Source organism: Aquarana catesbeiana, linkage group LG08, assembly GCF_042186555.1.
Source record: "Aquarana catesbeiana isolate 2022-GZ linkage group LG08, ASM4218655v1, whole genome shotgun sequence".
NCBI classification, from domain to species: domain Eukaryota; kingdom Metazoa; phylum Chordata; class Amphibia; order Anura; family Ranidae; genus Aquarana; species Aquarana catesbeiana.
In genome coordinates this window covers 294,060,674-294,079,249 of record NC_133331.1, presented here as the reverse complement: position 1 = coordinate 294,079,249, position 18,576 = coordinate 294,060,674, and the positions used below count along the sequence as shown (strand labels likewise).

The 18,576-nt window shown below is 45.9% G+C and overlaps 2 protein-coding genes across 3 annotated transcripts in view; both read right to left on the bottom strand.

Annotated features, from left to right (window-relative positions):
- LOC141104895 (uncharacterized) overlaps positions 1-18,576 on the bottom strand; it is a 53,002-nt gene that overhangs the window by 10,653 nt on the left and 23,773 nt on the right. The window lies entirely within an intron of this gene.
- Positions 639-13,731, bottom strand: LOC141104766 (uncharacterized). The gene is made up of 5 exons (XM_073594485.1): positions 13,625-13,731; positions 7,287-7,406; positions 6,625-6,792; positions 5,062-5,185; positions 639-3,320 (listed from the first exon to the last, which is right to left on the bottom strand). The coding sequence occupies exons 1-5, from the start codon at positions 13,649-13,651 to the stop codon at positions 1,195-1,197; spliced, it is 2,565 nt and encodes an 854-aa protein (XP_073450586.1). The 5' UTR covers positions 13,652-13,731; the 3' UTR covers positions 639-1,194.

Here is an 18,576-nt window from a genome sequence, read left to right as displayed (position 1 = left end):
TAAATCTCAAGGTGCAGCTACAGGGCCAAATGACCAGTAGGAAAGCCAGGAAGGCCTGAAATGAATCATCTCTACCTGAAGATAATTCACTGTATGGAATGTATCATCCTTATTTAGAGATTACTCCTATGGTGTAGGGAATGTATCATCCTTATCTGGAGATGGCTGCTATAGTATATGGGGCATATCATCCTTATCTGGAGTTAAGTTCCGTACACCATAGGAGTTATCATCCTTATCTAGAGATTACTCCTCACACCTCTACCTCCTCTCCTGGCCGGAGAGGGTAGGAAGATATCATCGAGAGGAGAGGACCCCGAGGCAGCATTTCAATGGGAAACCGCAAGCACGTTAGTGAATACGTTGGTGGGTCCAACCCCTGGGGTAACGCAAGTCATCAGGAATGTGTTTCAGGAAAGCAGCAAATATAAGTACACAAAGTATACCAGCCTGAGAGCCACTAAATAAGTCTCTTTATACATGAATCTGAAAGGAATTACAAGTACTTCAGATACACGACGGACCACCCAATAGGTTAATAACAGCAGAATACCGAAGACCCACGGTACCGTGAGACACCTCAATGAACACGTGAAGCAAGAAGTGAGTTCAAAAGATGTCTGCCTTTATTTGGTTCATACACAGTTTATATATGGTTCAATCTACTAATCAAAAGAGGGGAGGGGGGAGTGGTTAGTAAATTATATATTGATACAAACTATATGGTTATACAAGTCATGTACTTCTACTTTTAGATGGAAACATGGTAGAGGGAGTTCACTCAGGTGGCTTCTTAGATGGAAACATGATAGAGGGAGTTCACTCGGGTGGCTTCTTAGATGGAAACATGGTAAAAGGAGTTCACTTGGGTGGCTTCTTAGATGGAAACATGGTAGAGGAGTTCACTCGGGTGGCTTCTTAGGTGGAAACATGGTAGAGGGAGTTCACTCGGGTGGCTTCTTAGGTGGAAACATGGTAGAGGAAGTTCACTCGGGTGGCTTCTTAGGTGGAAACATGGTAGAGGAAGTTCACTCGGGGTGGCTTTTTAGGTGGAAACCTGGTAGAGGGTGATAACTTGGGTGGCTTCTCACATGGGGGCATGAAAAAGTTTGCTCACATACATGGCTTCTCAGGTGTAGAAGGTCTCCTTTCCTTTCTGTCTTGTTTGTCAATGAAACATTTCCAGCACTCTGGTCAGGAAAGAGAATGCTCGCCTGCGTGTCTTTTCTGGTGTGCATGGAGGTTTTTTCTACTTTTGTAACACTTCCCGCACTCCAGACATGAAAAAGGACGCTCCTTAGTGTGGCTGCTCCAGTGTACGACAAGATCATTTTTTCGTATGAAACACTTCCCGCACTCTGAACAAGGAAACGGCCGCTCCCCTGTGTGGGATCTTAGGTGTTCAATTCGTTCTGTATTCTGTATGAAACTTTTCCCGCACTCTGAACAGCTGTAAGGTCGTTCACCCGTGTGAATTCTCTGGTGTCTATGAAGTTTTCCCTTCTGCGTGAAACTTTTCCCGCACTCTGAACATGAAAAAGGCCGCTCGCCCGTGTGAATTCTCTGGTGTATGCGAAGATTTCCTCTCTCGGTGAAGCTTTTCCCGCACTCTGAACATGGAAAAGGCCGCTCGCCCGTGTGAATTCTCTGGTGTATGTGAAGTTTTCCTTTCTTAGTGAAACTTTTCCCGCAGTCTGAACATGAAAACGGCTTCTCGCCGGTGTGACTTCTCTGGTGTATGACGAGATCGGACTTAATGATGAAGGATTTCTGGCAATGGGAACATGAGAACGGCCTCTCACCGGTGTGGGTTCTCAGGTGTTTGGTGAGTGCCTCTTTCTGTATGAAACTTTTCCCGCACTCTGAACATGAAAAAGGGTATTGACCTGTGTGACTGCTCAGGTGGATTGCAAGTTCATTTTTCTGACTGAAAGATTTCCCGCACTCCGGACAGGAGAATAGCTTTTCACCAGTGTGAGTTCTCATGTGGCTATTTAATCGCTTTTTTAGTGAGAAACATTTCCCGCACTCTGGGCATGGGAATGGCCTCTCACCGGTGTGACTTTTCTGGTGTACAGTAAGACTCTCTCTCTGGGTGAAGCGTTTCCCGCACTCTGAACAGGAATACGGCTTCTCATCTGTGTGGATTCTCAGGTGTTTGGTGAGTGCCCCTTTCTGTATGAAACTTTTCCCGCACTCTGAACAGCTGTAAGGTCGCTCGCCCGTGTGAATTCTCTGGTGTCTATGAAGTTTTCCCTTCTGCGTGAAACTTTTCCCGCATTCTGAACATGGAAAAGGCCGCTCGCCCGTGTGAATTCTCTGGTGTATGCGAAGTTTTCCTTTCTCAGTGAAACCTTTCCCGCACTCTGAACATGAAAAAGGGTATTGACCTGTGTGACTGCTCAGGTGTATTGCAAGATCATTTTTCTGGCTGAAAGATTTCCCGCACTCCGGACAGGAGAACGGCCTCTCACCGGTGTGAATCCTCTGGTGTACAGTAAGATTGCCTCTCTGGATGAAGCGTTTGCCGCACTCTGAACAGGAATATGGCTTCTCACCTGTGTGGGATCTCAGGTGTTTGGCGAGTGCCCCTTTCTGTATGAAACTTTTCCCGCACTCTGAACATCTGTAAGGTCGCTCGCCCGTGTGAATTCTCCGGTGTCTATGAAGTTTTCCCTTCTGCGTGAAACTTTTCCCGCACTCTGGACATGAAAAAGGGTATTGACCTGTGTGACTGCTCAGGTGTTTTGTAAGTTCATTTTTCCGACTGAAACATTTCCCGCACTCCGGACAGGAGAACGGCTTTTCACCAGTGTGAGTTCTCATGTGGCTATTTAATCGCTTTTTTAGTGAGAAACATTTCCCGCACTCTGGGCATGAAAACGGCTTCTTACCGGTGTGACTTCTCTGGTGTATGACGAGATCGGACTTTATGATGAAGGATTTCTGGCATTGGGAACATGAGAACGGCCTCTCACCGGTGTGAATTCTCTGGTGTTTGGTGAGTGCCCCTTTCTGCATGAAACTTTTCCCGCACTCTGAACATGTATGCAGCCTTTCCCATGTGTGGGTTTTCAGGTGTGCCATGAGCCTTTTTTTCTGCACAAAACATTTCCCGCACTCTTCACATGGAAAAGTCTCTCCCGTGTGAGCTCTCACGTGTCTTCGCAGATGCTCTTTCTGCACAAAGCTTTGACCAGAATCCGAGCAGAAATAAGACCTTTCTTCTGGAGGAAGTGCTGAGACACCTTTATCTTCTTCTTCATGTCCTGCAGATGAAATCTGGAGCCCCTCTGAGGAGTTCCCAACATCACATCCATCTGTGAGAGAGAAACATTTTATCATCATCAAAAGAATTTTCATTGTTCAAGTATTATATGTTGGTCTAATAGTCAACGGTGTAAAATAAATCTGAGAGATGGACCTTTCATATGGTGTACAGTATCTCCTCCTCATTTGTTGGGAACATGACGTTATATTGAGGAATGGAGATGGACCTTTCATATGGTGTACAGTATCTCCTCCTCATTTGTTGGGAACATGACATTATATTGAGGAATGGAGATGGACCTTTCATATGGTGTACAGTATCTCCTCCTCATTTGTTGGGAACATGACGTTATATTGAGGAATGGAGATGGACCTTTCATATGGTGTACAGTATCTCCTCCTCATTTGTTGGGAACATGACGTTATATTGAGGAATGGAGATGGACCTTTCATATGGTGTACAGTATCTCCTCCTCATTTGTTGGGAACATGACATTATATTGGAGGAATGGAGATGGACCTTTCATATGGTGTACAGTATCTCCTCCTCATTTGTTGGGAACATGACATTATATTGAGGAATGGAGATGGACCTTTCATATGGTGTACAGTATCTCCTCCTCATTTGTTGGGAACATGACATTATATTGAGGAATGGAGATGGACCTTTCATATGGTGTACAGTATCTCCTCCTCATTTGTTGGGAACATGACGTTATATTGGAGGAATGGAGATGGACCTTTCATATGGTGTACAGTATCTCCTCATCATTTGTTGGGAACATGACGTTATATTGAGGAATGGAGATGGACCTTTCATATGGTGTACAGTATCTCCTCCTCATTTGTTGGGAACATGGCGTTATATTGAGGAATGGAGATGGACCTTTCATATGGTGTACAGTATCTCCTCCTCATTTGTTGGGAACATGACATTATATTGGAGGAATGGAGATGGACCTTTCATATGGTGTACAGTATCTCCTCCTCATTTGTTGGGAACATGACATTATATTGGAGGAATGGAGATGGACCTTTCATATGGTGTACAGTATCTCCTCCTCATTTGTTGGGAACATGACATTATATTGAGGAATGGAGATGGACCTTTCATATGGTGTACAGTATCTCCTCCTCATTTGTTGGGAACATGACGTTATATTGAGGAATGGAGATGGACCTTTCATATGGTGTACAGTATCTCCTCCTCATTTGTTGGGAACATGATGTTATATTGAAGAATAGAGATGGACCTTTCATATGGTGTACAGTATCTCCTCCTCATTTGTTGGGAACATGACGTTATATTGGAGGAATGGAGATGGACCTTTCATATGGTGTACAGTATCTCCTCATCATTTGTTGGGAACATGACATTATATTGAGGAATGGAGATGGACCTTTCATATGGTGTACAGTATCTCCTCCTCATTTGTTGGGAACATGACATTATATTGGAGGAATGGAGATGGACCTTTCATATGGTGTCCAGTATCTCCTCCTCATTTGTTGGGAACATGACATTATATTGGAGGAATGGAGATGGACCTTTCATATGGTGTACAGTATCTCCTCCTCATTTGTTGGGAACATGACATTATATTGAGGAATGGAGATGGACCTTTCATATGGTGTACAGTATCTCCTCCTCATTTGTTGGGAACATGACGTTATATTGAGGAATGGAGATGGACCTTTCATATGGTGTACAGTATCTCCTCATTTGTTGGATGGGGGATCTAGGTGGAGCCTCCGTACTGCTCTCTCCTTTACAATAAAGTCTCCTCTTACCCGGTGATGTGAGTGGCGGCTGATTGTCCATCATGAGGTCCTTGTAGAGATCCTTGTGTCCTTCTAAATACTCCCACTCCTCCATGGAGAAATAGACAGTGACATCCTGACACCTTATAGGAACCTGACACACACAATGATACAGTCACCATCCAGACACATCCCTTGTCTGTTACTGGATAATGTCCCAGAATTCCCGGCACCGCTCACCTCTCCTGTTAGCAGCTCCATCATCTTCTTGGTGACTTGTAGAACCTTTTGCAGGTTGTGTCTCTCAGGTATGAAGGATGGAGGTGGGGGGGTGGTAATGAGGTTCTGGCCTCTCCTCCTTCTTGTAGAGATTTGGTAATGTCTTCTCCGTGTGTCATGTTCAGTAGAACTTTTCATTACTACTTCACAGTCCTGTGTTATAGAAGGAGAAATATTACAGTCCCATCATCCCTCACCTCTATGGTCAGTTCTACGATATTTACCATGCACTAGTAGCCCTTGGCCAATCACATCTGGGGGGTGTCACCTCACCTTATGGAAGGAGAAGTTCTCTCTTCTGAAGTGGCCATAGAATATATGGACCAGCCGGGTCTGATGGCTGGGTTGGGGATCCAATATTGGCACCTCAGTGGACCCACCTAGGCTCACAATGGGTCCACTCACCACACAGGCCTTAGGTGACTCAATACAACCTGGACATACCATTTTATATTTGCATGTAGCTCAATATGCGTACTATCAGAAGGGATCAGTTCCATCTCCATGTCACTAATATTTTGGACTTCATTACAGATGAATCATAAACCCTCCAATCTAAGAAAGGAGAAATATGTTTTTCTTGGACAAAGGACAGCTGTCCGTACAGGACATCCTCGGCCCTCTGCTAATTCTTGCTAGTTGAAAATTCTAAAGCTGTTCCTTCTGCTCTTTTGTCAGAGATGTATTGGCAGCAAATTTAGGTCGTCAGGCCTGAGACGGCTTTTCAAATTCTAAATGGTGAGCATTGTCCTTACTATTGATTACTGGTTCCATAAAGGACATCTGTCTACTACTTACTGACCAGAGGCATCAGGAGAAGATCTGTGATGACATACCACTTCTATAATACACGGAGTAGTCATGGAGGAGGATGCTGGGGGTGGAGAGTTGGGGTAATGGGAGTAGAGGTGGGGTGGGAATTATTGCAGATGAAGGTGATAGAGACCTCATCTTGGTGGATACAGTACTGCAGAGTTATGTGCAATGAGTGAACAAGCAAAGTCATATATCAACCCCTTCATTACACTCACCTCTCCAGTCAGCAGTCTGAGGATCTCCAGAGTGAGGTTCAATATTGTCTCATTCCAGGGAAATTCCTTCTTCTCAGTCTTCACAAAATTCAAAGTCTGCCGATTCCCCTTCATGACTTCCTTGTAGAGATCCTTGTGTCCTTCTAAATACTCCCACTCCTCCATGGAGAAATAGACAGTGACATCCTGACACCTTATAGGAACCTGACACACACAATGATACAGTCACCATCCAGACACATCCCTTGTCTGTTACTGGATAATGTCCCAGAATCCTCCTCACCTCTCCTGTCAGCAGATGGACCATCATGGTGGTCAGTTCCAGGATCTTCTGCTCTTTGTTCCTCTCAGGTATGGGAGAAGGAGGAGGAGGCACCATGGTGGGACTCTGCGTCCTGCTCCATCCTCCTGAGATTGGCTCCCCACTAGACTTCTTCACTACAACATAATCCTACAGATCAGGAGAAAGATAAACCGATATCAATCATCTGACATCATCTAAATGTCTACAATAAGAACATGGTCTACTGACCAGACTAGACCAGAGTGATGTCATGTGACCTCCCAGAATCCTCCTCACCTCTCCGGTCAGGTCTGTGTTTTATTAATAGAGATAAGAGCGATGTCATGTGACCTCCCAGAATCCTCCTCACCTCTCCGGTCAGGTCTGTGTTTTATTAATAGAGATAAGAGCGATGTCATGTGACCTCCCAGAATCCTCCTCACCTCTCCGGTCAGGTCTGTGTTTTATTAATAGAGATAAGAGTGATGTCATGTGACCTCCCAGAATCCTCCTCACCTCTTCGGTCAGGTCAGTGTTTTATTATTAGAGATAAGAGTGATGTCATGTGACCTCCCAGAATCCTCCTCACCTCTCCGGTCAGGTCTGTGTTTTATTAATAGAGATAAGAGTGATGTCATGTGACCTCCCAGAATCCCCCTCACCTCTCCGGTCAGCAGGGTGATCATCTCCAGGGTGAGGCTTAAAATCCTCTTGGTCATGTGAATATGATCCTCCTCCATCCTCGTTGAGGTGGTCATGTTTCTTGTAGAGGACACTTCTCTCTGTACATGAATAATATGTAGAGCATTACTGAGACCGTAAAATGATAAACAATATCTTCATAACCCCCCCATCTCGCCTTTCGATTTTGGAAATAGCTTCTAAAGCAAGGTTATAAAAAATGAGTTCAGTTGAATGTGACTACCACAAGTTGTCACCTGACTTTCATTTGTGTGTAGCCATGTCAGCTGTCACCATAGAGTCACATGACCTGTAATTTGGGGCGACGTGGCGTTATGTGGTCATGTGACTTTCTTTTCGGCACAGCAGATATCCAGATATACTCAAAGAGCTGAGCAGTGCCGAGGAAACTAATACCCCAGAGAGCCTCATATTTCTGTCTATGGAACCGTGCAATCTCACACCATCAGACCTATCACTACTAACGTCATTATAACTACCAATACATATATACATCTGGATTGTGTCAGATCATTATACGTTTGATATGACCTAATGTATCCCAATATCATCCATAAAAGTATATTTATGGTCGTGGCCCTAAGACCGAGACAAATGTGGATCAATTAAACACAACATAAATAGACCTGAGGTGTGGCTTTTGGTCATCTGGTAGGTATGGCAAGAAAAGGGGCCATACCCAAGATAAGTAATGGATGATTGTGGAGGAGAATTTGCTGAGAAGTGCTGTAAAAAGGGGAATGGGAGGGAGGGTATCGTGCACTGAAACTGACAAAGAGGAAGGGGAAGTGGTCAGCTTAAATACCCTCCGGGCTCCTCCCTTAAATTCAGGCCAGCACACTGGCCTTCTAACTTATGGTCGTGGCCCCAAGACCGAGACAAATGTAGATCACATAAACACGCGACAAGACTCACAACATAAATAGACCTGAGGCGTGGCTTTTGGTCGTCTGGTAGGTATGGCAAGAAAAGGGGCCAAAAATAACCAGGTAGGGAAGTATCTTTATTGCCTCTAACCTCATTGAGTGAGCTTGGAGAAAGGGCCATCTTGAGGGCCATCTTGAGGGAATCTATATCTGGTGAAGCAGGCAGACTTTCACCTGCCTAGCTTCTTGGTCACATGGTCTGGTACTCCATCCTGAGATGTGGCTGAGGCTGCGCCGATCCAAAGGAATATCCAGAATACCGCCCGTGGTCTAGGCCTAAGTTGACCAGTAGGACCCAAACATGTTTAATAAACTGATTTCCACTCAGGGGGTTGACCGGAAAAGGCAGTAACGGGCTGGAGACTGGCTGGCTGCGTAGGTGAAAGAGCAGACGGTCAAAAGATCATTGCTGGGCACCAGAAGTTGATATCCACGCCGGGTCCTGTTTGTTGCGTTTTGGAGACCGTAAGATGAAGGACATAGTGGCTTGGATATCGGCCAGGTACAGCTTGATAGTGATATGAGCGAGAGCCAGCTGATATGAGCGAGAGCCAGCTGTGTGTGGCAATAAGATAAAAAGGCTAGGACATGAGTGACGGCATCTGCTGTGGTTCCGGGACAAGTGGCAAGGAACCTACAGTAGATGTTCCAGGCCGTGCGATAAGCCTTTAGTGTGTTGCTAGACAGTGAGTGGTTGATGAGCCGGGTTGCATTGGCAAGGTGTGGCTTCAATCCATTGTTAGTTGAGACCAAGGTGGGATAGGAATGGATGATGGGTTGGCTCCGGGTTCCTGCTGGAAGAACGAGACAAAATTGAAGTGGGTCAGTGCATCGGCTGCGGCGTTGCACTTGCCAGGGATATGCTCACAGTAACTGTTAAATTTGGTGATGTACTGATAATTGCAGCAGCCTGCACAGGAAGGACATGACGGGGAGTGACTTGGATCTACCCTTATTAATGATGTCGGCTGTAGCCTGGTTGTCTGTGGTAAAGAGCTCTGTCTGACCTGTCCACGTGTGGCCCCAGACTTGGGCTGCTGCCACGGTGGGGGTACAGCGCGAACAATGACGAAGATCGAGGGAAACCAGGAATCAGGCAGATTTCCGGGGGCCAAGGTCTGACGAACCAGTGATGGCCAAAAATTGCAGCAAAGCCGGTGGAGGCTGCAGCATCTGTGACTACCTGGGGCGACTGAGCTGATACTGAGGGAAAAACATTGATATGCCGTTCCAGTTGAAGAGGAACTCGTCCCATAAAGCCAAGTCTGCTATTGCTGCTGGGTCTAGTCTGAGGACTTGGTCGGGTCCTGCACTTGGGCGAGAAAGACTAAGAGCCGTGAGATGAACGACCGCCCCCGAGGAATAGTTCTCATAGCGAAATTGAGCATCCCTCTCAAGGACTGCAGCTGTCTTTTAGTACACTCCTTGACCGGGTAAACTCTTGAATGACCAACCTAACACAAGCTAATTTGTCAGAAGGCAGGCTAGGTTGCATGGTGTGCGTATCCAGGACGATGCCTGAGAAACTTATGAAATGTGTTGGGCCTTCCAATATGTGTTCATTGAGATTGTTGAAGACCTCTCTTAGGTTGTCTAGATCTACTGGGGGGTATCTCCAGGTGTTCAATGAGCAGAAAGTCGTCCGGATAATAGATAACCCTGTGACACTGGGCCTGGTGTGACAGGTTCAAGTGAGGGACTGGGCGAAAACGTCAGCTTTGTGAGCGAAGTGGCGGAAAAAAAAAAAAGAAAAAAAAGAGAGTTCCGTGTCTGTGAGGCTCCAGTCAGAGCTGATCTGGAACTGGGCAAGTCTCGCTGCTGCTTTGGCTGAAAACGACTGATGGTAGTCGTAGAAGGCAAAACCTCCATATTTGTAAGCAAGATCTGTCACTGCATGAAGGTATAAGTCCAGCTCCTCCCTCCTGCTGAGGGTGGCTGAACAAAGTACGTCTCTGAACATCCCAAAGGCCAAGGCGAACTCAGTGGCTGACAGCTTACGACTGAGGCTGGGGTCTCTCGACTTGACAATCACTGAGACATCCCCCCCACCAGGCGTATGGTTTGTTGTCAGCCAAGTCATGGACTGAGATGAGCAGGGATGCCAACTGACGTCTTTGCCCCACAATATATCCTCCCCGCTGGTCGGGACAAGATGAGCGGGGAGGACGATCGGTGCAGGGCCTGGTGTACCTGCAGAAGGAGAAGTTGTCATTGGGAGCATGACCAGGTCAGGGAGGGTCATGGGTGGGCGGACTTTCAAAGGTGTGACTCTGGTCTGGACGTACGAACTGTTGTGGCTAAGAGTGCAGCTGGGCCCCGTGGATGGATTGTAGGGATGCCTGTTGGGCCCAACTGCAGCTGGCAAGAGGAGCCTGAAAAGCTCTGCCTTCCTGGCCATAGCGGGAAAGGGGATATCCCTGCGACTCATCTCAGCTATGAGTTAGGGGATGTTCCGTCCCCTGAGGGACTGCAGGCAGCTTGGGGGTGTAACAGAGGGATGGATGTGAAGTCCTCGCTGCCAGCCTGCGACATGGCTCCGGCCAGAAGACAAAAGGGGGCGGGTTGCTCATATTTAGGAGGAGTCATAGCCATAGGATAGAGAGCGGAGTGGTAAAGAGAAAACTCAGAGGGGAGGAAAAAGGGAGAAGTACATAAAAAGGAATGACAGGCATAGACAGGAGCTGACAGAGTTCTGTTGTGCAGAACTTATGTAGAGTGGAAATTTAGAAAACTCAGAATAGTGCGTGGCGACCGAGGTGGGCCAGGAGGTGACTGGACAGATAACCGATATCTCGGGTGCCTGTCTGTGACGAGCACAAACCTGAAGACCAGAACCCCGGGGCGTACTGGGGCGAGAAGTAGAAGTCTGGTATGGCCTACGTAGGAATGTTGTGGTCTGTAGTGGGTAACGTGTGCTCGGCCTGCTAACACTTGCACTGCCAGCAAGCCTACTGTTAAGCGACCTTGTCTGCGAGGTGAAGGGTCGCCCTTCGAAAACAGAGTGTCATGTATAGACATATGTGACCGAATTAACGCCTGGAGATCACGTCCAATGATGTGTGTGAAGTAACGGTATAGTGAAAGGGTGCTGCAGAATGATGTGATAGAAAAGCCCATGAACTAGGCCCTGACTGACGCTCTAGTAGTGGAGTCCTGGTTAGGTTCGAAACTCGGTCGACCGGGAACACCTGCAGTAGGGGTGACATGAGTGCAGCAAGATTTCTTTACTCTTTTTCTTTCTTTTTTTATGTGTCCCCCTTGTATGCGACTGGCCCTGGTGAAGATGCAAACATAGCGTTTTTTTTTTTCCCCTTTTTTTTTTTTAACCTGGGAAATAACGTCCAACCTGGTACAGGATGGAACCTGAACTCGACTGACCTGAGGGAGAAAAGACAGATGAAAACAATGAGTGGCTCGTATGAATGCCACTGGAGACGAGTGACCAATTAAGTGCCACCAAAAAATGAAGTGGGCTGTATGAACACCACTGAGTGTGCTTGCAGCGATTGCAAGGAGTATATGTTGAGATGCATGTTTGCAGGGATTGCAAGGAGTATATACTGAGATGTGTGTTTTTCAGCGATTGCAAGGAGTTATGATTAAATGCGTGTCTTGCAGCGATTGCAAGGAGTTATGATTAAATGCGTGTCTTGCAGCGATTGCAAGGAGTTTATACTGAGATGCATGTTTTGCAGAAAATGCAAGGAGTTATGATGAGATGAGTATCTTGGAGTTATTGTAAGGAGTTATGATGAGATGAGTATCTTGGAGTTATTGTAAGGAGTTAGGATGAGATGTGGGTCTTGCAGCGATTGCAAGGAGTTATGATGAGATGCGTGTCTTGCAGCGATTGCAAGGAGTTATGATGAGATGCGTGTCTTGCAGTGATTACAAGGAGTGATGAGATGCGCGTCTTGCAGCGATTTCAAGAAAAGGTCACCTACTGATAGGCGAAAAATAAAAAGGGATAGTAGAAATTGTACATGTAGGAACGAACTGCGAAGTAGCATACGTAACGAATGGTAGATTTGTGATAGGGACTGTTACGAATTGGTGTGTGGGATACTGGTGATGCGAATCGTTGTGACTAGGTTTGAATTGGATTGTGATGTGTACAAATGTAAATGTGACACGTATCGGTTAGTAGAAATGACATAAGTAACGAATCGCAGGTTTATATAGGAACCGCTATGAATTGGTGTGCGGGATACCCGTGATGTGAACCGTTGTGCCGCCGGGAGCGACTAGGTTTGGAATGGACTGTGATGCATGTAGCTTCCGCTGCGATCCGAATCGGTCAGTAGAAATAATATGAATAACGAATTGTAGGGCATGGTAAGAACCGCTACGAATCAATGTTTGGGACACGACCGTCGCGGACCGGTGTGCTGCTGAGGCGACTAGGCTGGAACTGGAGTGATGCATATGGCATGAAAGTGATATGAATCAGTGAGAAGCATGACATATGAATCGTTTGTAGGGTACAACAGTGAGTGGTATGAATCGGTGCGGGATGTATCTGATGCAAACCGTTGTGCCGCTGACTAGGTATGAATCAGACTGTAGTAGGTAATGCAACGTATCTGATATGAATCGGTAGTAGGGTAAAAGAAATTGGTTGAAGAGTATGAAGTGAATCCGTTATGAATCGGTTGCAGAGTGTATGCCACCCTTTACTCTAAAACCGAACCCATACCAACCACACAGCCCCCCCCATGCTAATCAAGTGCAGAGAAGGCACCAGGTGGGTCTAATTACCACCTCAATCAGCCACAGAACCTGTGCAAATAATACATGCTCATCTGCAAATGGATGAGATGGCAACCCCCATAGACTGTGACTCCTATGAGGAACGAAGCCTGTAACGAGTGAAATCGGACAACGACTAACAGTGGCTCTGAGGCTTGGATCTACAAATGAAACGTATGTTTGTGGGTGGGATGACAAGCTAGGCTGAGGGAACATGTGAATCTACGACACCGGTGCCAAATGATGACAGGACGTGACCGACAACAACTCAGAGGCAGCCAAGAACGAAAGGGATGCAGGATAGGAAACATAACAAATCGCAACATTGCGTATGAACGAAAAAGTTCGAACCCTACCTGCAACAGCAAATGAGAACCGCAGACGAAGACCACGCACGGAGAAGCTTCAAGACGTGTAATCGGACCGATGGACGGACTCATGAACATGAGGTGAGCTGGGAAGAGTCAGCCCAGTGACGTGTAGTATCGTGCACTGAAACTGACAAAGAGGAAGGGGAAGTGGTCAGCTTAAATACCCTCCGGGCTCCTCCCATCAATTCAGGCCAGCACACTGGCCTTCCAACATATATTCCAAGAACTTGACGTGGTTAGATCTATCATTACCTCCTCTGCTGCCAGTTCCAATACCATCTCCTCTCTACTTCCTCCCGGCTCACCTCCGACCCAGAACTATTTATACTTGACAACACTTCCTGTTTGCCATGACACTCACTTCCTGTCTTCCCCGGCGATCACTTCCTGTCTTCCCCGGCAATCACTTCCTGTCTTCCCCGGCAATCACTTCCTGTCTTCCCCGGCAATCACTTCCTGTCTTCCCCGGCAATCACTTCCTGTCTTCCCCGGCGATCACTTCCTGTCTTCCCCGGCGATCTCTTCCTGTCTGCCCTGGCGATCACTTCCTGTCTGCCCCGGCGATCACTTCCTGTCTGGAGATTACGCTTTGTATAAGTAGGCTCACCACGTTGTGGAGAATGGAGGAACTGCATCCCTGATCAACCTCCGCTACTACACGTCGATGTTGTACCTCAAATCTCAAAAATAAAGGAAAAAAATAAAACTGTGAGACAGAAATTGAGGAAGGTTGTTTTTTTTTTTTTTTTATGAGCTTTATTAAGACTTTTCATCCTAAAGAGAATGGAAAGTTCACAGGTGTAGGAACTAAACATCCACGTCCACCCTTACCATAATATCAGAGGTAGAAGCAATAAATGATCAATGGGTTGACGTTTTTTTTTGGATAGAGTGATGGAGGGTTATAACAATGAGTTTGTTTTTGGTCATTTGTGTCCAATTAGAGAAATTTTCCTTCACTTCCTGTCCCATAGCCAAAACCAGGAAGTATGAGAAAATCCCTCCATAGTGGTAGTCACCAAGGCCTGGTATGAGTTAGGTGGGGGAACCCCATGGCAATCTTTTTTAAGCTATGTAGTATGGTTGCCACCTCATCCCTTTAAACCCGAGCACATATGAGTTACACAGGTTCTGTGGCTGATTTGGTGGTAATTAAACTCTCTTGGTGCCCTATCTGCATTAAATTAGCATCAGAACCTGTGTAATTCATATGTGTATGGGTTTTAAAGGGATGAGGCGTCAACCCTTCTATGTAGGCTCTTTTGCTCACATGGCTGGGGATTCCCAGCCATGTAAGTAAAGGGGGCTGGTGATGTCACTGGTTGTTAAGGACTCCTTGGTGCCCCTCCCCCCGGACTAGCCTACAGCAGGCAGCCGTTATGTAAGTAGCACCCTCTAGTGTAGAGTTTACAGTGAGGAAAATGTATTTTGACTCACAATAGCCTGTGTGAGTCTTGTGATTGGACCGAGTTACTGTAGGTCAGGCTGGACGGCTGGACAGGTCAAGCCTCTGGTATCTCCCTCTGGATCTAGAAGCTTGGAGAAGTTCTAGAAGCTAGTGGGTGGAGGCAAAGAGACTGAGATCAGCATATTTATAGGAATCTGGTCAATCCCTAAGCAGGAGGCCTGGCAGGGTCAGCCCATAAATATTGCAGAGCCTGGCCAGAAGGGGTGTTGTAGTTGGGTGGAAGATGGAGTGCTAAAGGCTTCGTTTTGTAGCCTGGGAGGAGACCCCGGGGCTGAGGGGGCTCTGCTTCCAGGCTGGGAGCTGAGGAAGGAGAGAAGCTGAACAGAGGAATCTCCACTACCCTTCAGTCTCTTCTAGGGGACACCCTGGCTAGTATTGGAGGACCTGGAAAGCAGGGGGACTGATCAGCAGTCTTCCCAAAAAACAGAATGATTCCCGGAACAGTATGAGCACCTCTACACCCCCCGGGACCTAACAGGGAGAAAGCTGCCAGATGCAATATCCAGCAAGCCTTCAAGGGACTGTGTCACAGCTAAACCTAATCCATTGTCCTGGGACATTTTACAAGGCAGCCAGGTGGGCTGTTATTTTCATTGAGAGGGTCATAGAGCACCTAAAAGTATGGGTCTTAAGGGGGACACAGAGCTCCTACAAGGGGAACTTTCATTGCTAATTCCAGCAAGAAAACAAAAGAGAGAGGCGCCTCTGGGTGTAGACTTAAAACAATGTATTCATAAAAGATAGTGGCGGTCAAACTCACATTTATGAAGTCATCAAAATGTGAACGTGAGCAGTCCATAAAAACATCATCCATCATGGGGAGTACATCAGGTCAGTCCATGCTCCACAGCCATGGCTTGAGACATCGAAAGAAAAAACTTTTGTTGCATACAGGAGTTTACGAAAGAGTTGAATACCACGCACACTTCCGATACAACAGCCAATGGTCATCAAATGTATTCTCACATAGGTAGAGGTAATATAAGCATGTAAACGCCAGAAAATCCTTTTCCTCCAGGAAGCAAGATGGCCAACCGTCATTCATGCATGTGTGGTAGCGTGTGGGCGTGACTCCGCTCTATGCATTTCGTCATATATGACGTCATCAGGGGCTCACACAAACACCATTACCACGCCTGCTAGCAGCTTCAGTAACGTGTCCCGATCACCGGCCAACTCCTCTGCTCGTGTTCAGATGGATGATGTTTTTATGGACTGCTCACATTCACATGCCTTTTGATGACTTCATAAATGTGAGTTTGACGGCCACTATCTTTTATGAATAAATTGTTTTCAGTCTACACCCAGAGGCGCCTCTCTCTTTTGTTTTCTTCTCAGGATTTGGAATCTGGTTTCAGTTCTCGGTGAAGGCAGCCCTGTAGGTGGACTTACCATCCTGTTCCTTTGGACCCCTGGACCTCTCTTTGCACTACTATGACTGTGATATAAATGTTACAACATATACATATATATCCTCCAACATGGTTTCTCCCTATACACTCATTCACCACATTTACTAGTTTTTTAAAAATATTTTTTTACATATTTTTACAGCTTCATAGGTGGTGCTGCTGTTGTTGCTTAGAGATACCTCTTTTTCTCTAATCATTCATGTATATATATTTTTTTGGAAGCAGGGGGGTTTTTGTTTTGTTTTGTTGTTTTTACTGCCATCTCCAGTGTTTTGCGCCTATACTTGCATACTAATTCCAGGAAGACTGTTGTTGTTCCAGAGGGAACACAGTTGAGGATTTGTCGTTTTTGTGGTGTACATGGTGAAGGAAGTTGTCCTCAAGTTGTTCTACAATGTCAAGTTGGGCATCCCATAATCTCTCTTCCCCATCCATGTTGTTCCCCTCCCCCCCCCCAATTAAACAACAAAAACAAGCCCATGTACTGATGAAAGCTGGAAATGCGTATTTGCCTGGCTGTGCAGGAGTACGGGGACCCAAAATCCAGTGGCCCTCTAGGAGGTGGAGATAATACCACTTTTATACATGATGTCCAGTTCCCGTCAGACAGGTCAATGTTTAGGAGTTCAACAGCCAAGGTTCAGCCCAAACACAAGCCCATCCCTACTATTGCAGGATGTTCTGTTTGAAAAACTCTCATGTGTCTGACCTAAGGCTGACCTTGTTTTTCGAGGCCTATTTAACCTTACATCTCCATATGAAATTTATGAAATATGTCTATTTCTTTATCATAGTTCTGACATGCAGAGTGCTGGTTCTTCGTACATTGCTATTTATGGATTCCTGGTGGACTGCAGACCCTCCTTATTACGCAAATGCCAGTACTCATGAACAATTTACTGGCCAGTGAAGGCACTTTGGAAATGTCGAAGAGCATTTAATGAGCTTCAAAATTAAATAGACCACCACTGAGTGGGACACAGCACACCTAAAACCAGCCAGATGAAGATAAGCCAAGAAACATTGGAGAATTATATTCTGTTAAATGTATTAATCATTTCCCATAACCCCCTGCACACCAGAACTGGACTGCAATGTAAGTCACCCACTGAAAGCTGTAGAGCAGATTTTTCTCAACCAGGGCTCTGGGGAAACCAAGGGTTCCTGCAGAGGTTTCTATCGGTTCCATGAAATGTAGCTGATTGACTCTTCCATTTGATGGAAGAGTCAATCATAGTTCTGGGGTCAATGCCACTTGGAAGAGCCAGCTACATGACACCAATTATCTTTTTATCTGTCTGTAAAGGGAGGCATTCTTCTCACTGATCACCAATGTAAGGAACATTATTCTCACTGATCACCAATGTAAGGAACATACTTCTCACTGATCACCAATGTAAGGAACATTCTTCCCACTGATCACCAATGTAAGAGGCATTCTTCTCACTGATCACCAATGTAAGGAACATTCTTCTCACTGATCACCAATGTAAGGAGCATTCTTCTCACCGATCACCAATGTTAGGAACATTCTTCTCACCGATCACCAATGTTAGGAACATTCTTCTCACCGATCACCAATGTAAGGAACATTCTTCTCACCGATCACCAATGTAAGGAACGTTCTTCTCACTGATCACCAATGTAAGGAACGTTCTTCTCACTGATCACCAATGTAAGGGACATTCTTCTCACTGATCACCAATGTAAGGAACATTCTTCTCACTGATCACCAATGTAAGGGACATTCTTCTCACTGATCACCAATGTAAGGAACATTCTTCTCACTGATCACCAATGTTAGGAACATTCTTCTCACCGATCACCAATGTTAGGAACATTCTTCTCACCGATCACCAATGTAAGGAACGTTCTTCTCACTGATCACCAATGTAAGGAACGTTCTTCTCACTGATCACCAATGTAAGGAACATTCTTCTCACTGATCACCAATGTAAGGAACATTCTTCTCACTGATCACCAATGTAAGGAACATTCTTCTCACTGATCACCAATGTAAGGGACATTCTTCTCACTGATCACCAATGTAAGGGACATTCTTCTCACTGATCACCAATGTAAGGAACATTCTTCCCACTGACCACCAATGTAAGGAACGTTCTTCTCACTGACCACCAATGTAAGGAACATTCTTCTCACTGATCACCAATGTAAGGAACATTCTTCTCACTGATCACCAATGTAAGGAACATTCTTCTCACTGATCACCAATGTAAGGAACATTCTTCTCACTGATCACCAATGTAAGGGACATTCTTCCCACTGACCACCAATGTAAGGAACGTTCTTCTCACTGATCACCA